Below are 23279 nucleotides of genomic sequence, written 5' to 3'. Positions count from 1 at the left end.
ACCTTTGGTTTTTCGCCCAACATACCTCTTCAGGAATCGTTGGTTGCCTACAAAATTCCCTCTCAGATAAGTGCGTGTGCGGTCTTTTCTAGAGCATTTGATAAAAATATTCACTCACGTTTTTTTTTTTTAATCTTTAGTTCCACGTGCCTTTGCGGACCGTTTCGTTCGAGTGAACCAAATTTATTGCCTGGTGTCAGGGATCTTCTTATTCGACAAAACCCTGTGGATGGTGTGCTGTATCGTCTCAGAGTGGAAAATTTGAGCGCACCCTTCCAACTCCGCTTAGCGAGGATTTTGGTCCCGACGCTAAGGCCCGTGACACAATCCACGTCAAACTTTCCGAGGCATTTCCCTTGCCCGAGGGTTAGGTGAGTCTCCATGTAGACAACGAGTCACACGTAGTACTCCTTTAAGGAACCCTACCAGACTTTTCCTCAACCACCACCTCTTCTTACGTCGAGGTCAAAATCGAACCGTGCGCCGTGTTCATCGTCCACGACGACTTCCAAACTACCTGAATCGCTTGATCTTTTGAAGTGCCTTCTGGAGGCCTTCCAAGTTGATCGCCCAAGTCTTCTGTGGTTCCAGTCTCGCCTCTAAAGCCTTCGTCACTTCATCCCCGAACGACAGGCCAAGGACAAGCTCCTCAACGGCCCCTGAGCGCGGACTGCTACCGGAGACCGGCAAGCCACCCACTTATTCAACACAGTTTTTATTCTATCTAACCTATACAACAACAACAATAAAATGCTTGATTTTGCCCTACGGGCTTTCGGATTCCTGATTACAAAACATACATAAAAATAACAATTTATTCTTCTCCCTCACTTCTCTCGTTCTCCATTCTTTCTCTCCTCTTCCTTACTCTTTCATCCATCTCCCTGCCGTCTTCGCTCCATATTTCTCCCCCTTCCCTTCTCTTTCTCTCTCACATTTCGCCGCATGTGTTCGATCTTCTCACTGTCCTCACGTCACCTCCTGCACCTTCTCTCTCTCTTCTCCTTCCTTCCCATTCCTGTTCTCTCTCTCCTCGTCCCCACCTCTGCAATCCGCTATCATTTTCCTCTCTCACACACACTCTCTCCCCTCCCTATTGTACTTCGATTCTCTTAGTCTCTCTCTTCTCTCTTACTTTTCTGTGTCTTTGTCCCTCTACCTTTTTAGTCACCTTCTCCTTGTACATTTTCTCGCCGAGTCGTCTTCTTATTCTCTCCTTCTTCTAGCAAATTTTCTTCAGTTTCTCCTGTCTCTTATCCCATCTAAACCAGTCCCCGTTTATCTGTATTTTCCTGTATCCTATTTTCACCCTTTTTCCTCTATCTCTCTCCTCTCTGGCCAACTCTCTTAACTTCTTTTGTGTTTCCCTTTCTTCTTTTGTCAAATCGTCATCTATATACATCCTCTCACCTTTTTTTTCCTTTAACTTACTCTTACTTAGCATTATGTTCTACTTCTGCTCCCAATTTTCCATTTTTGCCAGCATCATCTTATCTTTATTTATTTTAAATGCTTCCTTTACATTCACTTTCACCCCTATCTCCCTTTCTAACCATTCTTCCACCCCCCTCTCTACATTTCCACTTATTGCTCCTATTCCAGTTATTATAACATTATTCTTCCTCTCCTTCTTTTCTCTTTGTTCCATCTTTTCCTCTATCATTTCCATCCTTTTCATCCAATCTGCCTTCTCCAACTGCCCTTTTTCTTCTCTTCCCCTCATCTCCTCTCTCACTGTCGCTAATTCTTTCCTTAGCTCCCCATTCTCCTCTCTCACTGCCGCTAATTCCTTTCTTAGTGTTTTGATCTCCTCTCTCATCTCTCTTATCATGGTTGTTTTCATTTCCTTATCCATTTCCTTGCTTTGATTTTCTTCTTGGCTTCTATTTGGTGATCTTCACGTTCTGGAACTATTTCTGAGTGGGTTCTTGCCTTCTTGCTATCGCTGCACTTTTTCCACGTCTGCTCGCTATCGCTGCCAAACCAGGAATCCCCTATTCTATCTAACCTTTTTTTATTGATATCATCATAGGTTTGTTAACAAAATTATATTTATCATCATTTAAAACTAGCTTAGTCTTGCAAGTGGAATAGCTCACTTGTTTATTTTATATTTCACACCTAAACATTTTCAGTATCTCCGCGTGAACATCGGCGAGGTTCCCTTATTGTAAAGCTCCGCGGAAATAGCTATTTCGACCGGATTGCTAGAACCAAGTTTTTCGCCCCTTTCTATTATATTTTTTTTATATACCGGGTGTAGAATGGATTTTGGTACATAGGCACTTTACATGTAAAAGTAAAAATTCTCGGATATTGGCTCCCTTAATTATTTTAGAACAAAGCCTTAAATACAAAAGTTCTAGAGTTTTAAAAATGGTTCCCAATTCTTATTTGTTTTGTTTTTTAACATCTTCCTTCCGGAAGATGTTGCGTACACAATAATGGAAAAAAAGAATTAAAGAATTTGTCAAAATAGCAATAGCTGGGAAGTGTAACCGATGTGACAACCAAAGATGACAATGTATGATATTTGACATGTCAAACTTGGAACTGGTCGCTCCGGATAGAATACAGGAAATGTTGCTTGCTTGTCTCTAAAAGACAATCCGGAGTAATACCATTTTACGAAGTTAACTTTTTCTTCTTTGTTAAAAGAGTTCATTCTTTGAGGAATCAGGAAACTCGTTACGTTTGTCAAAAATAGTATATTAAGTACAGTGTGGAATAAAATGATTTACATCTAGTTACCTTTGCATTACCCTTGTAAAAATATGAAATGCCGCTCTACAAAAAAAAAAGAAAGCCAAATTCCAAATGTGATTAATTGCGAAGGGATGATATGAATGCAAAGTTGAGATTGAAAAGGAGCTAACAAAAGCAAGTCACAGCTAGTGTTGAAAGTGGCCACCAACGATTGTTAATTCAATTTAGTAAATTGTAACAATTGTCAATTAGATTGATGACATTTATTGACAGAACTAATAGTTTGGCACTTCGAAAAAAAAAGTAGAGCGGTACAGGAAAATTTACATGTGCAAAAATTCCAAAGGTAACTAGATGTAAATCATTTTATTCCACACTGTATAAAGAACGGTAATGACAATGTACCGATCGAAGATAATTGTTTGGAGGAAGAGCTTGCGACGACTCCAAAATTGTCTGAGATCGGTACATTGTCATTAACGTTCGTGATGGTTATGAGATTTTTTGCGCGATTGAATATTTATTACAAAACATTCACATCTAGAATAGGCCCAATGCGATACGTGTTTATACCCTTCACATCGTGTTGCCACAATGTCGATTTTTGTATTGTGTTTCTAAGGCAATCTGCAAACAACTACCGCCATTGCAGTTTTTGTGCGGCAAATATCGCCACCACCACCAAAATCCATTCTACATCCTGTATATTCATCATATTATCTTCCATAGTCATTCATCAATTCAAATATTTATAACCATTGCTACCTTTCCTGGCCAGTCAGTAGGCTGCTTGCGGGGCAAACAAAACAGGCAAATACCGACAGATACCGATCTACTATCTCATTGCTACAGGAGATGTATAAATGAGCTATAATGTGGTGTTATCTTTACACAATAGAATCATTGAATTTTCTAGGCATTTATTGATGTTTCTTTCTACTTTTCATTGCATTATTCTCTTTCGGGCTGTTATTACATTTGTACTTTCTTATAAACCTAAACGTACACTTCATCAACAAATACAAAATTATAAAATTAAGCATAAAGAAGCAGACAATGTCTAACATGTAGAACTCGAACCAATAAAGTTTCAAAGTGGGAGCTTCAAAACGAATTCCTTTATGCCGAATCGTGTGCTCAATCCAGTACATTGCCAAATCCAGTGGTTTCACAGCTCTGTCTCTCATTAAAGTGGACATCTTTTTCGCATTTTTGTAAAATCTGAAATTACATCATTCAAAATGATTCAGTCGATAACTGAAAAGAATTTACCTTGGGTCATTAATTGTTTCGTTTATTGCAGAGAATATCTTTTCTTCGGATAAATCTTGCAAAGACAACACGTTAGCAATTCCCACGCTGTTTGCCCGTGCCATGTTCATTTTCTGGTCGGCGAAAACCGGGATACCAACCATCGGGACTCCGCTAAAGATGGCCTCGGTAGTGCTCAATAGGCCACCATGGGTTATAAACAATTTCACGTTAGGATGAGCCAAGATGTCTCTCTGTTTGAACCATTTCGAAATGTAAACATTGTTAGGTTTGTTGGGCAAATCTGCTTCAAATTTCCACAACACCTTTTGTTCAATTCTTGCAAAAGCATTGAAAATCCCTTGTACAGTTTCACTGGACAAATCGGAACTTCTTAAATTTGAGCCTAAACTGAACAAAATGGCCCCTCGATTGGCATTGTCCAGATACTGTTGAATGTCTTTGTCTAACGGATTTTGAATCACATGGAATCCTCCAATTTCTACCATGTTGTACGGTAGGAGAGCATTTTCGGAAGTAGTCACGTGTGAATTTAAGAGCATTAAACTTGCGTTATTAATGATTTGGTGAAAATTGATGGGTTTGTGAAAATATTTTTCCAAATATTGCCTTTGTAGGGGATAGAACACTAAATGGCGGTATAAGTAGTCGAAAACTGTGCCGACTAAATTTCTGATTCTTTGGAAAAATTTCATCTGATTCGTATAACTTGTATAACAAACTGCATTAATTGATGGCAGTACTGGATTTCCCATAAAATGCTTGTTCCATTCGGTGATACCCATAGAGCTGAATAATACCAGTGGAGCATTAAAATGGGTGGCAAAACCTTTCATTGCATCGTTGAAAAATTGTTCAATAATAACTAAATCAAACTGCTCGTCCGAGTGCAACAATTCTTGTACGGCTTTAGTTTTAAGAGTGCTTTCGGTAATAATATTTCCAAATACATAACTTGTCATAATATTCGTAAATAGATTTTCCTTATCCAATTCAAAGAAATTAAAACCTACAAACAAAAAATATGCATACAGGTATGAAAAATCATACATCCAGGTTCGAAAATCTTTTTTTTTTAAGTGAAAACTTCTTTAGGCGCGCCACATACATTTTATACCCGGGCAGTGAATTAGTTTCATGCTACACGGTAAAATCGGAAAATCGTTCGCAGATCAGTGAAAATCGTTCGCAGCAGGACACGGCAAGCTAAAATCAAGGGAGTCGAGTTTTTTAGCGGAGCGAGCGAAAACAATCAACTGTGCGTCACTTGTCAATTTTAAATTTTCATTGTACGTTGTGTTGTGACCTGACTGACCTCAGTGCAGAGCTGCTGGAGTAACTGTATTGTATTCTCAATTTGGTTGTAGGTCGTAAAATTTTATTGCATATTATGAGGGATTAACAGGCACAACGGTTGGGTTTGAAAAGGTTGGGATGCGGCGCGTGCCGTTTTCCGTACAATGCAAATATACAAAATGTACAATACAACCCTGCTTAAAATATTACCTGCTAGTGGTAAACTAGGATTTATAAGCCCCCAAGATCTTTAACTTAAAGTACCATAAAATTTTACGACCTACAACCAAATTGAAAACACAGTATACAGGATATTTGACGACTGATAATGAGCCTGGCGCAATTTAAAATGCAACCCACACTATATTTCCGCAAAAAGCTGGCTACTGAAATTAAAATGTCCGGCTTTTTTGAAAATGTATTTATTATTCATTATCACTCGTGAAATACCCTGTATAGTTTTATATAATATAAACGATAAAGACACGACAAATTTTGTAAGTTTACAGATGAATGTAGGATTTAATACGTAATTCTCAATTATATGTATGGCTTCAACAATTATTCATCTATTGGAAAAATTTGTGTAGCAAAATGTGAAGAGGAAAATGGACAAATTATCATAATACAGGGTATTGGTATTGCTTTGAAAACTTGTGTTGTGTTCAATATCATCGTCAAGAAAATAAAACTTAAACATTCAAACCTAATCTCACAAATTTTGCCAGAGTGGACCTCTAAAAGCGAACGTATTTGCAGTTTCTATTGAAAAATACAGATTTTTGATGTTTATTTAAAAACAGCATTGGATTTAAATAATATTAATTATTTACACCTTGCGCATTATTCCTCCAAGTACTATCATCTATAATGATATATTTTTATAGAATAGGTAGGTACATATTACTTAAAATCAGTAACGAGCATCATAGAAGTTTTCACTTCTGTCGTGCGGTCTTCAGCACACACTCTTTTTTTTATTATACCTGAATCATAATCCCTGTTTTTTACACTAAGGGCTAGTTTCATAATAAACATAAAGTCGACTTTATCTTAACGTGACTTTAATGGATTGTTGCAACAATATGTTTCTATGGGAAATGGTGAACTTTAATGTTAAAGTAACTTTAGGCTGATTATGAAATTGGGGGTAAAATGCGTGCGAAAAAGGGTCTTTAAACAACTAAGGCTTTAAAGGTTGTTTAGGTAACAACAAATTCACCTACATTTTGAACAATAATGAATACACATTTATACACAATTTACATGGCAACGAAACAACAACAATTGACCATTTCTACCGGGATATTGAAGTGAAACTTTTTATGGGAGGGTTTTGAAATTCTGATCGGCAACCTTTTTGTGTGACGAAAAGTGGTGGGGGTAAACACTGTCGGGTCGAGTGGGAGCAGTGTCTTGCACAACGGTTGCGCCAATATTTCCATCTCACTTAAATGTAAGTTAATCTGTTTGACACGATACAAACATGGGATGTCCTTATAGCCATTATTTCACGGAACATTTTACGAAAATTTTTAGGTTGGCAAAACTTGATTCGTCATGCGTGTCAGTTTAAATTACAAAATGTGCAAAGAATTATTTATCAGGATTTATCGAGCGACAAATTCGCGAGCGTGTTTTTGGAAATTTCACGTATTTCAGCGGGCGTACATGAAAGATTATCTTTCATATTCGTGTTTTGTGACAGAATTTGGATAAAACAAAAGGCGACTTTGAAGACTTGATCAAATTTTCACTTTTAAAATTAAGACATTACCAACCGCCACGAAAATCCCTAAATCGAGGAAAGTAAACATTTTTGTTTAAAAACGGCTTAAAAAGGGCAAATTACAAAAAATAATATAAAAAACTCGTTTCATAAGACCTTGAAGCACTCATTCTTTAGAATAACTCGTGGCTACGCCACTCGTTTTTTAATCTTGAATTCGTGCTTCAAGACTGGTCTTATGCAACTTGTCTTTTAATATACTAATTCTAAATGCAAAATAGAAAAAAAAACATTCTAAACTCGCGTTTTAAACTGGCTCATTCATGCGAAAAAAATCCCAATTTACTCACGAACGAGTTGAATACAAGGTTTTTTTGGCCGACGACCCCTTTAAAGGCTCTAAATCGCTTAAAATCTTTAAAATGAACTTGACGTTTCGTTTTGACAAGTTGTGACATTTATCAAAATCCATTCACATAGGAGAAAATTCTCAAATTATGAGTGTCGAACAAAAAAATAACTATTTTAGCATTCTCAAATTTATGTCAAATGTGTAATAAGAGGGCGAGAATTGCAAATTAGCAAACTAAACACTTTATCGTAGAAAATAACTAAAATCGTTTGCACTTGTATAGTCTTTCTAACGTTGAGCCAGCAATAAAAATAAACTGCGTACCCTCATTACCGCAAGTGCCATCATCCTCTTAGCTTTTAAATGAAGATAGATTTATACCGAAAACAACCCTGGGCTGTTCCGCCCGGTGTACCTGGAAACGATCGAGAAAGACCAAGAAAAACATCTGTCATTTAAATTTTAAATTCATCTTCATTGTAAAGCTAAGAGGAGGTGGTACTTGCAGTAATGAGGGTACGCAGTTTATTTTTATTGCTGGCTCAACGTGAGTTAGAAAGACTATACTTAGAAAAGTAACAAAACCAAGGAGGTCAAAGTAAGAGGAGGGAAAGCGCCCTATGCTCGTAATGCATTGAAAGTGATGCCAATCGTTCCTTCTCCAGCAACCTTTTATGACCGCGAACGTCCTTGAACGGCCCACCGGGTATCGCATCGCTTTGGCGCCAGTGGCGTTCCTTTAACCCCCCCAACAAGGTGTTAAGCATTTTTATGTTACAACAAACGTTTCAGTGCGCCCCGTCATGTACTTATAGTTTTTTCTGAATTATAAATTTACTTCTTTTATTTTTGTTAATTTTTTTTCATGTACTTTATGTTACAAATTACAATAAATGCGCCCCGTCTTTTATACGCCACTGGTACCATCCCCACCAACCACCCTTGTTTAGCAACCTTTTATGGCTTTGGACGATTTGGCGGGTGGCATCACTTTTTCAAACTGGCTTTCCCTCCTCTTACTTTAACCTCCTTGAACAAAACAAAGTAGAAAAGGAGTAGGTAGAAAATACAGAAAAGAGGATAATGGCAACTCAGGTAGTTTGTAGAAACCAGATGTGTGAGTGAGAGGGAGCGAACGAAGATTACTAATTAATTAGAACAGTTTTGGGGAATTCAAACCAACGTAGAACAATTCTTAGAAGTAGCAGATCGATGGGTTAAAATCTTAGCACTTGCGTAACAGCGTTTCAAGCCCAATTTGGGTTTGAAAATAATGTTAATTTGTTTAATGTTTATTTCTGTTTGCTTCTTGATGCTGATGTTTATTATTGTCTATGAAGGCCCATACACAATGGCGTTAACGTTACGTCGATGTTAAAACGTTAATGTTAACGTTAGATCTAGAAATTCAAAATTACATGTATTTCATTGTGGACCGTTCACAATGACGTTATGATGAAAATTAATGTTGCATGATATTGTTAGCGTTAACGTTAGTTCTAGAAATGTTCTGGATTCTTAACGTTACATTCTAACATTAGCCAACGGAATTCATTTATAAAAAGTACTCAAATACATGTAATTAGATCTAACGTTAACATTAACGTTTTAACATCGACGTAACGTTAACGTCATTGTGAAAGGGCTGTAAGTCTATAGACTTATAGAGTCAGTAATTTAGTGTTATTTCCAGAGTTGTAATCCAACAACAAATTATGTAGGTACATTTGGTCTTGTCCTAACAAAAGTCTAAATTTGAACATTTAAAATTATGGTGGAAAACGGAAACGGTTAAATCGAAAGTTCTAGAAATATCGAAAAGGTGTCGCGATTGGTTAAAGTAACAAGTAAAGTTCTACCGAGCTGATTGGCCATTTTGGTCAAGTAGGGGTTGCGAAAGTGGGGTGTTGGAAAAATGATCAAACTCAACGCGGAACAGGCAACAAGGCCTTTTTCACTTACCCGGGGTTGGAACTCCAAAGTAGCTGGAGGTACGGCAAGTACCTTGTGACCACGTGTTTTACAATTACAAGGTCGGACTAATTCGACCATTTCATTTGACAAAAATTGAAAATTCAAATTGATTTCAAACAAATTGGCCTTAGTGACACTACATTATGGTCTGTTCACAATCGACTCTTCAACGCCAACTTCGACGCCAAATTTAAAACCCTTTATATCGAGAACTCTATACATCCGTGAAGAAACTAAATTAGACAACATTGTACAAATTTGAAGGTCGGAACAGTCATGTCATATTTCTGACAGGGAAAAATATAAAATTGAGTCAATTTATCCAACATGATAAAAAGAAATCACAGCCACTAGCCACCCCTTATCCACATTATCGTAACCCGAAAAAAATGTTCAATCTGCGAGAAGTTCTCAATAGAGTATATTCTGTTTTTTCTGAAAAGCATTATTTCATTTTTCAGATTAAAATGTTATGCATTGAAGTAACTTCGATAAAATTGATCAATTCGTTAACATTGATACTGGTACATTTTCTCCATACGAACACGGTAACTTTGGCAATTCGATCTGGTGATTAACCTTCCCATGGGTAACGGAGGAGCTAGAAGAGACTCTTCGTAATAGGTAAAGCGCCCCCTATGAAGACTCACATTGATTGCATGACTTCTAGACGTCTAGTCAAACTACCAGGTCTCATTGACACCCACGTACACCTGAGGGAACCAGGTGCGACCCACAAAGAAGAATACGCTTTTTGTACAGCAGCTGCTCTGGCTGGAGGAGATACAATGATTTGTGCAATGCCAAATACAAATCCGGCTGTTCATAATCAAGAATCGTTAACTCTGGTGAGAAGTTTAGGCAAACAAAGTGCTAGATGTGACTACGCCATTTTCATGGGAGCATCTTCTGATAACCATATGGAAATTCCTGAGTTGGCTCCGAAGGTTGAGGTTTAAAAATGTACTTAAACGAAATTTTTTACCAGCTAAACAATTTGAATGTTTGGCAAAAGCATTTGGCTAGTTGACCAAAAAAAGCTTTGCTATGCGTTTATGCGGAGGGTCAAACAACAGCCGCCATCATTTAAATGGCGACCTTACAAAACCGCCCAGTTCATATTTGCCATGTAGCCAGAAAAGAAGAGATTCTTATAATCAAGGCGGCGAAAGAGAAGGGCTTGAATACAACATGCGAGGTTTGGCCTCATCATCTCTTCTTGTCCACGGACGATATTAACATTCTTGGGGTTTGAAAAAGTCAAGTGAGTCCAGTTTTGATGGCTAAAGAGGACCAGGAATGGGTATAGGACGATTGCGCCGGTATTACCTGAGTTGTTTTAAGCCGATGGTACGATTGCGCCGAGGCGACCCAAGTGGTTATTAATACCTGGGCACGATTGCGCCGCACCCCTGATTCTGTAAGCCCCTTAAGGGTGACCGATACCAGCGTTGACTAGAGTGTATTTCATTAATTGCAAAGAACTCAGTTAATACGCAATCATTCGTCAAGTATCATACATCAAATTAAAGGTTTTTTAATTCTCCAGACCGCAGCGTTATACTTTTTTTATAAGAGAAAAAGATTGTCTGATGATATGATAAAAACCTAAAGTGCGCGGCTTTAATTCGATTTTTTATTACCTAAATTTCAATATTATGCTTCCAGATTTTGTAGAATGAATCTAAATAAGTTTACTGAGTCCGCTGCGTTGTGAAATTGTGGATGAAACATTTGTTTTTTTTTATATTGAGCTTAATGTAAAAGTTAAATTTTTCGTCTTCCAGGCGAACATTTCGTTAGAATATTTTGTAATTCTATACAATATATTTACCTTTACCTACTACATTAAATAATAATTAAAAAAAAACAGAAGTTGTGGAAGTTATTCATTTATAAATTTGCGAATAAAAACGGTTTTAGTTCATCGCTTTTGCCACCAGAGGCAGTAGAGGCACATCTTTTCTCCGATTTCAAAACTACCTACCTGTTTAGGAACGGGACAAATCCGGGGGTTAGTTTGGGCCGCCGATCAGTTTTCAACCAGGAAATTTTATGACTACAGATAATACCCTGTCCCGGTATTATTCGAATTTCTTCAGAAATTCTAATATAAACTATGACCGTACAGAGCGAATTAATTTTTGCTTTTTTTTTATGAAAACTAATTTTTGGAATTAAATATTAGGTTTTTTTAAAAATATGTACGTATAAAAATAATGAATAAATTGTTGTCTAATTTAGTCCGCACATTATTACGTCAACGTCATTAACATTATATAATATATATACCGGGTGTATTATGAAAAATCTTTGGTGCTGTAACTTCCTTATTTTTCAGACGATTTTAATAATTGATGTGTCAAGCAAAATCGTTTTAAACGGGCTACAATTTGAATTGATCCAATATTTGTTCTTGAGTTCTGTTTTTGACAAATGATAGTCAACTTTTTTTTTCAAATTGCACTATTAACTTTTTTTGCTCAGTTTTATAGAGATTTTTATTTAGAATATGAAAATGTAAACAACATGTTCATGCATAGAAACAAAAAGAAGAAATTAAAAAATAACGTTTTTTTTTTAATCAAGCAGTCACATTAAACAGTAATAAAAGTGCATTCTAGACAATGTCTATTTGACTCCGTCGATAACAGAAATGATTTAGTAACAAGAATCGTAGCAGTATGTGAACAAATACCACCAGAATTTTTATTAAACGCCGCAATAGGCGTCAGTGGAAGCTGTCGAATGTACCTTAGAGAGAATGGAGGTAATTTCGAACATTTGCTATAGTAAAGTTATGGTTACTTGATTTTTGGAAATTCAATTTTTTTTAATTAAAAACAAATTTTTGATTTTTTATTTTAATGTTTGTGTTTCAGAAGATAAACATCTATCAGAATAAAAATAAAAAAATATACAATGCAACTTAAAGAAACAAAGTTAGCTGCGGTCTGTCAAAAAATATAATGTCAAAAAAAAACTTATAGCATGTCGAGCTATAGTGTTTCTAAAACGAATTTTGTTTGATGTATCATTTATTAAAATCGGATAAAAAATAAGGAAGTTATAGCACCAAAGGTTTTTCATAATACACCCGGTATAACAAATTAAGTACAGAACTATTGATTTATAAATTAAAGTATGATCGTATGAAAAGTTTTGTGCGTTGTGGAGTATGCAGGTAGGTATATGTATAAATCACAAAAAGAAATCGCGAATTGGTAATTATCTACTCCTTCGCGAGACCAGTAGTTCCATTGCAAAATAGGTGGATTTTTGGTGGTCATTTGAATGTCACAATGACGTTCTTTTTCGCACTAATGCGTTTAACTGTCACTTTTTCGCATTAGTGCCAAAAAGAGTGAAAAGTATAAAATTACAAGAAAAGCTTTCTTTTCTTTTACTAAAGCAATCAAAGTATTGAATTGATCTCATCAGTTCATCATGTAAAAGAAACTTTTAAAAAACGCAAGCCATTGCTCAAATCGTTGATAACTGGCTGCGACTTCGCAGGTAATAAACTGGATATACATATAGCAGCTATACCGCAGATCAAAATCACTCATTTGGCAAGAAAATCGCTACAAAATTGTAACAATAAATATCACTTTTGTAATAAATGAATTGGAGTAGATAGAGAGTGATAGAATGATAGGAGTAATAAATTAGTGAATTAAAAAAATTAAAACCTGTATTTCTTTTTTCTTGTTTTTTGACTAATACTTTACGGAATTAGAAAAAATCTTGTATGTAATTCGTTGCAAAAACATGTCTTTTTCGCATACGACGTCTAATGTGTCTAATGCGAAAAAGACATTTATTTATGGGCGTGAATTTTGGGACTTCATATTATTGGACCATTTTAATCTATTATAATATTAATAATTTTATTATTCGACAATTTTCCAGAAGAAAATTATGTCTTACATTTTTAGACAAAATAAGAAATGTATTTATTGTTTGTCTGATAAACCAGATTAAACCATAAAACTCCGAGAACCTTTCGGTAAGGGCATGGAAACGGTCAGGGCCTCAGGGCTTATTATTTCAGGTAAAAATTCAGTTTGGTTTCCATACTTATCTATATACTCTACTGTGTATTAGTGGCTGCGTTATAAAGGTGGCAAAACTGAAACACTTCGCCAGTATCGGTCACCCTTAATAAAATACAGGTAGTAGGTAATGGTGGGCCCCAACGATGTTTAAAATGAATTATGAAAACCAAATATGTATATAAAAGACAACAAGACAACAAACCATTTATTTACAAAAAAATATATACAAACTACATACGTATATTTCGGAATTTAAAATTTTCGAAAATTACAAGAATCTTGCCACGTTCACTAAGCATCTTTTCCATTGTAGCGTTTATTCCAGCGATCACTTGAATATTGTTGGACGAAACTAATAATTTTAGTAAAACGCTGTCCGAATGTTCCCAACTACCCCTACTTTATTTGCAAAGAGGTACAGGTACCTTTCTAATTACCCTTCCCGTTAAGGGAATTTAGTACCGGCGCAATCGTACCTGTGGATTCCAGGTAGTTTGGGAGACCCCGGATTATAGCAGGTCATATCGGCGCAATCGTCCCCTGCCCCCAGGAATCATTATGGGACAACTTACACGTAATCGATTGTTTTGCGACGGATCACGCTTCTCATACGTTAACAGAAAAGACTAGTTCTAATCCTCCTTCAGGCTTTCCAGGTTTAGAAACTATCTTATCACTGTTACTGAATGCCGTGAATGAAAACAGACTACTATTGACGACATAATCAATAACTTTTATCGTAATCCAAAGAAAATTTTCAATCTACGAGAACTTCTCAATAGAGTGCAATAGTATGGAACAACTGGAAACAATTTTGGGGTTGATTCCACCAATCAAGAGGTCTGCGCCTGTTCCGTATAATGATAAAATGTAAGAAAAACCAAACAATAGTTTATATTCTGTTTTTTCTGAAAGGCACTATTTCATTTTTCAGATTAAAGTGTTGTGGCATTGAAGTAACTTCGATAAAAATTGATCCATTCATTAACATAGATGCTGGCAAATTTTCTCCATACGAACACGGTTACGTTGGCAATTTTATCTGGTGATTAACCTTCCCATGCGTAATATAATGTATAATGAAGATGCAGGTTTAAAAATGTACTTAAACGAAACTTTTACCACGTTAAGGCTAAACGCGTTTGGCCAGTTGGCCAAATAAAGCTCCGCTATGCGTACATGCCGAAGGTCAAACAACAGTATCAATAGAGTGCAGTAGTACTGTAGGAACACTTCCATTGTACCCAATAAAATTTTATTGCGCTTAAAAGTTAAAAAACCCCCGATTCTATACACCATTGATACCATTGATACCATAATGACTCATAAAATTTTATTGGGTACAATGGAAGTGTTCCTATTATATGGCACCACTGGAAACAATTTTGGGGTTGATTCCACCAATCAAGAAGCCTGCGCCTGTTCCGTATAATGATACTATGTAAGAAAAACCAAACAATAGTTTATTATGCTGTTTTTTCTGAAAGACATTATTTCATTTTTCAGATTAAAGTGTTGTGGCATTGAAGTAACTTCGATAAAACCAATCAATAAATTTTATAATAACCTGAAGAAAATTTTCAATCTACGAGAAGTTTTCAATAGAGTGCAATAGTATGGAACAACTGGAAACAATTTTGGGCTTGATTCCACCAGTCAAGAGGTCTGAAGAGGTCTGCGCCTGTTCCGTATAATAAAAATATGTAAGAAAAACTAAACAATAGTTTATATCCTGTTTTTTCTGAAAGGCACTATTTCATTTTTCAGATTAAAGTGTTGTGGCATTGAAGTAACTTCGATAAAAATTGATGCATTCATTAACATAGATGCTGGCAAATTTTCTCTATACGAACACGGTAACGTTGGCAATTCGATCTGGTGATTAACCTTCCCATGCGTAACGGAGGAACAAGAAGAGTCTCTTCGTTCATGACACACAATTATAGAACTCTACGTTTAACAATAGATTACTCCATACCGTTAGTAAGAGACGTAAAGTGCACTAAGCTTCTGGAACAACCGGAAACGATTTTGGGGTTGATTCTACCAATCAAGAGGTCTGCGCCTTCCGTATTACGATAATATAATGTATAATGAAGTTGCAGGGTTAAAAATGTAATTAAACGAGACTTTTACCACGTTAAGGCTAAACGATATGAATGTTTAGCAAAAGCATTTTACCGGTTGACCAAAAAAGCTCCGCTATTCGTACATGCTGAAGGTCAAACAACAGCCTCAATACGAGTAGAGTGCAATAGTATGGAACAACTGGAAACGATTTTGGGGTTGATTTCACCAATCAAGAGGTCTGCGCCTTCCGTATAATGATAATTGCCCCAATCCTCCCACGTATTCTCAAACACTAGATAAATTTGAAATGTTACAGGTACTTGAAACATAACATTATGTGCATATACAGGGTGGAAACTTTAACTGGAATAAAATTCATAACTTGGAAATAGGCGATTTTTGTAAAAAATACCGAAACCGGTCAATTTTTATTCTTCCTTGCCCACATTTTGAGGCATATAGTTTTTGTATATCTGCTCCCGGAAGTGCGCAACCACGCCCAACTTTTTTTTTTCAAACGTAAGGGTATATCAAGTGACACCTCATTTGAAAGCTCAATTTGTAAGGAATACAACGCACTATTTGTTTCTTGAATATTTTCAAAGCCTACGTGCTAAAAAATAAAAACCAAGTTCAACACTATTTTATGCAACAAATGTTCAAAATGGGCACAGTTTCTCTCTTGGCAAATTACAAATCGATAGTAACATGCATCCCTTAGGTTTTGTAACATTTCCGGTGTGATTTGGCTGATTTTATCGTTCATGCCTAATACGTTGCTTAAGGTCCTCAATATTCTTCGGTTTTAGGCATGAAGTTAGGCAGCGACACATGGACAAATGGACACAAGTTTCTTTTTTTTATTGTGTGGCAGATACCTAGGGTACGGGTAGTTGCACGGTGTTGCCGACTTAGTTTCGTGGCGTTGAAAAGAATTAACGAACGCGTCAGTTGCTGTCTCATTCTCACAACCATCACTATGACAAAGATAGCAAACTTCACGATGTCTGAGTTATGTTCAAGTGACGAATTTGCCAAGAACTAGGACGGGTGGTCAGAATGGAAACGTAAGGGGACTCTTTGTTTACGTTGAGAAAAATCACATGATATCGTTCCCTCTTAAGTCATTAATGGACTTTCATAACCTCTGTTTTTCTATTTGGTATCACAAAATGCTACAAAAATCAAATACACTGCTCCCAGAAATTAACGCACCACCACAGAATAGATACAAATGTTTCTGTTCTGTGGCACCACTAACATTTTATTGAATAATCGAAAAGTCTATAAAAATTTCTACTCATGGATGCTATGATTTGTTAAAAATGTACGCGCACAAACTTTAGTTTTTTAGTAGATAGCTTGTCTCTGCTTATTTATGGTCAAAAAAGCCGTGTTAACACGTACAGTAAACGGTTGTCCTTTTTGATCGAACTGTATCATAATTTGTATTGTCTTGCTAGCGATTTGTAAAAAATCACAAGTTTTGGTCATAATGAATCGAGTTTCTCGGAATTTCAGCTGTGATGAATGCGTTGAAGTGGCTACATTAGCGGGTGAAGGATATTCCCATCGTGCGCTAGCGCAACCTACCATTTCTTGGGTTAGGCAACGTGATAGGGAGACTGGAGACCATGTTAGGCGTCCTGGACAAGAAAGACATCGGGCTACAACACCAGCACAGGACAGATATCTGATATTGCTCGCTGTCAGGGCACGCTTCACCAATACTAGACGTCTGCAAATGCAGGTAGCCCGAGGAACTAACGTTCGAATTGGCCTCGAAACCATTCGCCAACATCTTCTAGAAGACAATTTGCACATCCGACGCCCTGCTACTGGACCCTTTTATTAACAGCAGCTCATCGGCAAACACGTCCTGCAGTTTACTGAAAACCGTGCCAGGTGGAATGGTCCTGTTCTCAAATGAGTCCAGATTTTGCTTGGAGTCATCTGACAGACGTGTAAGAGAAATTCGACGACTAAATGAACGCTATGCCCAATGCAACATCCTTGGAAGGCAGCCTTACGGAGGTGGTTCGGTTATAGTTTGGGGTGGTGTATGTTCTACGGCTCGTACCTGCTTGCACGTTTTTCCCAGTGTGTCAACGAAAAGCACAGTTTATGTAACAGATATCCTGGACCAATATGTGATACATTTGCCCCATTTATCGGGGATAATTTCATCTTCCAGCATGATAATGCAAGACCGCACAGTGGTATAATTATGTACGAGTATCTGGACGAAGGCGGTGTTGCTTCTATGCAATGGCCAGCAAGGAGTGCGGACCTTAACTCGATAGAAAATGTGTGGGACATGATGGGGCGACGAGTCCGGGCTCTTCAGCCACCTCCAGCTACGCTGGATGAACTTGGTGAACAGATAATCGCTATTTGGGATAATCAGGACTAAGCAGATGTCCTGTCCGCTGTTTATAGCATGGGTAGACGGTATGATGCCGTCATTCATGCTAGAGGGGGAAATATACGCTACTGAGCGATTTTCTCTAGTTTCTTTTGTAGAGGCAGTTGTGACAATTTTTCTTTTTGTTAATTATTGTTGAATAAATTTTAATTTTTTTTATGAAACTCATTCTGCAATTTAAAACACTCCCGAATAAGAACTGATTTGTTTTGATTTATTTACAACTAACAACTATTTTCACATTTTTCAAAGTGATGCATTAATTTCTGGGAGCAGTGTATATTCGACAGGACTCTTGATATACGTTCTTTTAGAAACACATTGTACAGGGTTATTATAAATGATTGTAGTCGAAGCAGGTCATGCCCTGTTACGACATTTTTGCCGCTTTCATGCGAACTGTCAATTTTTGTCGCTGTCATTGTCATTTTTTAGGTGAAAAGTACGGTAATGAGAATTTTATTTCTTTTTTTTTAATTAACGATTGAATCCAAAAATATTGAATTGTTTTGCAACCAATTCTAAAAATATTGAGTTGTTTTGCACCCAATTTAACTCCTGTGTGTGAACGGTTTGTACTTACGCCTACTTGGACTACAATCATTTATAATAATCCTGTACAATTGTTTAGTAGAATAAATTATTTTGTAAAATCTCAGTTAGTCTTGAAGTTAGTTTTAAAAGGATTAGTGCACAAAATTTAAAAAAAGGAGTTTAATTATAAACTGAAGGTTAGGTCTTGACGATGGTGGTAATTGTAAGCTATTATCCGTTCACCTGACATCCGCACTGTCAGTGTCATTTTTTATCGACATTGGTTGAATGTACAGTCATGTTCAAATAAACCTAGGACAACTGTTGTAACGTAACTCTCAGTTTCACTTGTTCATAGAAATCTGAGGCAACTTTTTTTGGATTTTAAATGTGACTTCCACGCAGTTAATTAACATTTTATTAAAAAAAAATATTTTGGCTAAAATTAATATTTCAATAGTAATTATTTTATCATCATTAGGCATTTAGCGGTAAAAGTGCTTTTAAATGTGTAATCACTTGTCAACTTTGACAAATAAATGAAATCTGCAATTTTTCTGTCAGGAAAAAATTAATGGAAATATTGTTCAATGTTCAGCCCAGAGCCCACATTACCCTCGAAAAATAAAATTGTCCCAGATTTATCTGAACATGACTGTACATCAAAATTTTTACTTTTCTTTTGAGTGTACAGTTAATTTGAAAATTATCGAGTACACCTCTAAAATCAAGAAGTCGATTTATTACAGTTTTTTCCACATGTAAAGATGCCTTTTTGAAATTTGAGCGTCATATTTTTTATATAGGTTAGGTAAGTTTGACAACATAAAATGTCGTTGATTTAAGAACACCATAATAGTGTCTGTTTTATTCTCTGCACGGTGCTCTTGGCGATGTTATAATAGTGGGCTACACTTCGGATCGACCACCTTTCTTCTAATTTGGAAAGAATGAGAACTGTCGCGTTTTCGGTTAGATTAGATATTTTGTTTGTCAAAATTGACACTGTAGAAAATTAGGTGTACTCTATAATTCTGAAATTAACTGTACATTAAATCTAATGATAAATAAATGACTAGAGTCAAATAAAAAGAAGCTGGGTTATACACTGGTGTTTCAAATTATTTTATTTTCGTGCCTCCGGCCGAAGTTCGGTAGATTGTAGATGTCGAAATAGTTCAGATGCGTTGCTGGCCTAGTCCGGCAAAACGTAGGGATATTGAGTTGTCATCGGTTTCGGTTGGTATGTGTTATCAGAATTCTGTCAAGCGTCAATGTAAATTCTGTGCATGGCTCGTTAAAAATGTTTTTCTGTGTATTTACAATAACGTACAAACTACAAAGAAGCAATATTTAACTAAAATTAATTAATTAAAACTACGTTTTAAGTGTTTTGGATTGTTTTGAGCCACTTCTTGAATATGGGCTGGTGTATCCATTACATCACACCAATGTTTCAGGAAAACGTCAAAAAAAACCAAATTAATTAAATTTAGTAAATGTCCGGAAACAAGAGAGATGTTGATTTTACATTTTAAATGTTGCCAACACAAAAAAAGTCCCTAATACAAATTATTAAAATAAGTGCTTTAACTTTTATTTCACAAAAATCCGCAGAAGTCGGCACAAAAAATTGTGTGTATCACACGTCCAGAAACTATTTTGCGAGCATTCGTACTTGCAATACTCGTCTGCGACTCGTACAGCAAACCGTACTCATGCTCACAAACGTGCAGTTTCTGGCCTTGTGATACAAATAAATAACAGTAACAGAACACGTGATCAGATTCAACCAATCGAAGTCTCGGTTTCATGGGTTAATTGCGCATTAAAATTTAATTCGAATTAAATATTTAATTCTTTTTCTATAAACTGGCCTTTAATTTAATTAATGCTGAATACGCGTAATTTAGTAATAGTTGCATGTTATTAATCATTGCTATTATAGGTCTTTTTTAATATGCATCTAACAGGCCTATTTTTGGTACGCCTGGAATCAATTATTATTTCAGGTAACAAAGCGCCCAGATAAAAAATTTCTAATTGTTGTACCATATATTTGCTCCAAAAGTCATCATCTTTTTAGACTATCCCATTCTTCAAATCTTTTTGTGTAGACGACAAAATAACACTGTTTCCGCTTTCTAATATGTAACTGGCCTTCCACTTGATACATATAAAGATGATTGTGTAGATTTCAATATATGTAATTCTTTTATCACTCTCGCCTGCATATTCAGTGGGATCGATTGTACAATAGCCAATCTTTTTCGCTTTGATAGCTTCTTCAATTGTTTGATCACTTGCTGGAAACGGATATTTTACTACGATTTTTTAAACATAAAAAACTAAAAATGCCAAGCTTTCCAACGGTATAGGGTTTGTATGGTCGAATGTGAAAATCTAGGGTGCTATCCTAAAATCACTAAATTGAGAGCAAATTTTCCGCTAAAGACAAGCTTGTTAAAAAAGCCTTCGACCAATGCAATAATAAATACGGGGTGTCATTTGAAAAAAATGAGTTTTTGACATTTTTAGTTTGTAATGTTTAAAACTGCTGTTGAGTAAACAAACACTCAACAGATGTGGCAAACATTCAGGAATCAAATAGCGATTCAGGAATCAAATAGCGTCAATCATTTTAATTTATTTGCAATGATTTGGAAGATACAAATTTTCAAACGGACCCCTGCAATTCTGGTAAAAAAAAGCGTCACAGATCAAAAACGACGGCAAATAAGTAAAAACGACCTCTATAGATGTGATTCATAATTTATCATAGAATCCAAAAATTAAATCAAACTGAATAGGTTCCATTTAAAAAAAAACATAACTTTAGTGGGCCGTATGATTTCCCATTCGTTAAGCCTTTCATTAGCTAAATAATTGATTAGACAAAGTGAGAGTATATGCCAAGCACTATGTTAGACAGAGACAAAACAATTTAACGACGTTCTTTAACTTTAATGAAAGGGAAATCATACGGCACATCGTCTTTATAATATTCGTTCCTGAGAAGTAATTTAATTGATTTCTAATCTATTCATTTTCATATTATCTGCTTCAAATTTTTGAAATCTATTATTATTTAAATTCTTAGCCTGTGATCCGAAAATAATCATTGTCCCATAAGTTTTCATAATTTTACCTGTACCTCTACCACTAGACCACTGTCTAGTAGAAACTATGAGATATCTCCAAAACTAAAGAAATAATATTTATCGCCAAGAATATTTGCATTTTACAATCAAACTACCTGGAAGACCGCTCAGAGCACTGTACTTTGTGACCGTAAGGTAACTCCCGCTGAGAAGGTTCAGCTGTCATGATAGATTCAAAGTATGCAACCCAAATTCCTCGAAGCGTGAGTTTCAAGTGAACAGATAATACCATGTTTCATAAGCTACAATGTACAATGTACAATGTTCAAATAAATCTGGGACAACTGTTGTAACGTAACTTTCAATTTCACTTGTTCATATACATCTAAGACAACTACTTTTTTGGGTTTTAAATGTGACTTTAAACAGTTAATTATTTTTCATTTTATTAAAAAAAAATATTTTGGCTAAAATTAAGAATTCAATGATTGTTATTTTATTATCATTAGGCATTTTGCAGTAAAATTGCTTTGCAAAGTACCTATAATAATCACATGTCAACTTTGACAAATACATAACTGAAATCTGCTATTTTTTCTGACAGCAAAAAATCCATGGAAATATTGTTCAATGTTCAGCCCACATTATCCTCGAAAAATAAAATTGTCTCAGATTTATCTGAACATGACTGTACAATACATGGGAAATAAACGCAATCTGGGACAGCACATTCTTGACCGAATTTTTATTTAGACGCCCGATAAGTACAAGATTCCTCACATTTTTAAACAAGATATCCGAAAACAAATATTTTTCACAATTAATCACATAATTACCATTCGAATCTTCGATTACATCGCTGGTGTTGATTATCTTGTAATTAGGAGGTGCATTTTTAGGAGTATGCGGGCTGATTACTGTGACTTGGTGTCCTCGACTGGCGATTTCTTTCATCAAAAATTCAGCCAAAATATACTGGCTGTAACCAGGGGCTGGGAATACACCTAAAATGTTTGCACATTTTACTTGTAAGAGTAACAAGTTTGCGATAAACACAACTAGTTTCATCCTAATCACCTATTTCACTGACTTGCACTTTTGTCGTAAGCGGAGACTCTACTTTCATCAAGGCCGCGATAAATTTATTGGCATTATCAAATGTACCTAATTAAAGTGTGTCTAAAACAAATTGTTTCAGTAACTTTGAGATGAGAAAATGTATATATTTTATTTATTTCATAGTTATTTGAATATCAAGGCCGCGAAATCGTTCTTTAACGTACCGAGAGAAAAATTGTAGCCGAGGTCGCTTGCGACCGAGGGACGACAATCTCAAGGATGTTAAAGGATTTCACGGCCAAGGTGTATAGTTTATTCTCAAACTATATGCAGTTGTATCAGTTTATAACACGAACTACGTGTATGTAGCTATCTCTTTTCAACACATGTCAAACAAGTTCGTTGCCTCTGCTACGTTCGCTATTAAGATGGTCGCTCTAAGCATCTCACTCTAAACCGTCGATCTGAGTAACATAGAACTATTGACGTCTGTCGGACTCGGGACGGCGTAAGATAAATGCAAAACTGCTCATGCGCATCATCCATAATTATTGGAAAATTGAATGATATTTGGATTATTCAAAGCGATTATTTCGATTCATTCGATTATTGAAATACACTTATCGATTATGCCCAACACTAGAAAATACTTTAATTTAAATTTAAATTGGCATAAATTATGCCTTGCTGTCCAATACGGACG

General features: G+C 35.9%; 1 protein-coding gene across 3 annotated transcripts; it reads right to left on the bottom strand.

The window, feature by feature from the left end:
• Positions 1-3609: 3609 nt before the first annotated feature.
• Positions 3610-22699, bottom strand: LOC138125920 (UDP-glucosyltransferase 2-like). 3 transcript variants are annotated; one of them, XM_069041487.1, is made up of 4 exons: positions 22577-22699; positions 22354-22521; positions 3979-4987; positions 3610-3927 (listed from the first exon to the last, which is right to left on the bottom strand). In XM_069041487.1, exons 2-4 carry the CDS (start codon positions 22469-22471, stop codon positions 3627-3629), a joined length of 1428 nt encoding a protein of 475 aa, XP_068897588.1. In that variant the 5' UTR covers positions 22472-22521; positions 22577-22699; the 3' UTR covers positions 3610-3626. The 3 variants fall into 3 exon arrangements, with proteins under 3 accessions (XP_068897588.1, XP_068897587.1, XP_068897586.1); XM_069041486.1 differs by having other exon boundaries at positions 22595-22658; XM_069041485.1 differs by having other exon boundaries at positions 22354-22618.
• Positions 22700-23279: the final 580 nt, after the last annotated feature.

This window comes from Tenebrio molitor, chromosome 3 (genome assembly GCF_963966145.1).
Source record: "Tenebrio molitor chromosome 3, icTenMoli1.1, whole genome shotgun sequence".
NCBI lineage: Eukaryota > Metazoa > Arthropoda > Insecta > Coleoptera > Tenebrionidae > Tenebrio > Tenebrio molitor.
This window is presented reverse-complemented; position numbering and strand designations above follow the sequence as displayed.

Coding starts and splice junctions, on each gene's coding strand:
- LOC138125920 (XM_069041485.1), bottom strand. CDS start 22,585: ATGAAACTAGTTGTGTTTATCGCAAACTTGTTACTCTTACAAGTAAAA. Junction 4,988..22,353: donor TGTAATCGAAGATTCGAATG/GTAATTATGTGA, acceptor TTTTGTTTGTAG/GTTTTAATTTCTTTGAATTG. Junction 3,928..3,978: donor GAAACAATTAATGACCCAAG/GTAAATTCTTTT, acceptor ATGTAATTTCAG/ATTTTACAAAAATGCGAAAA.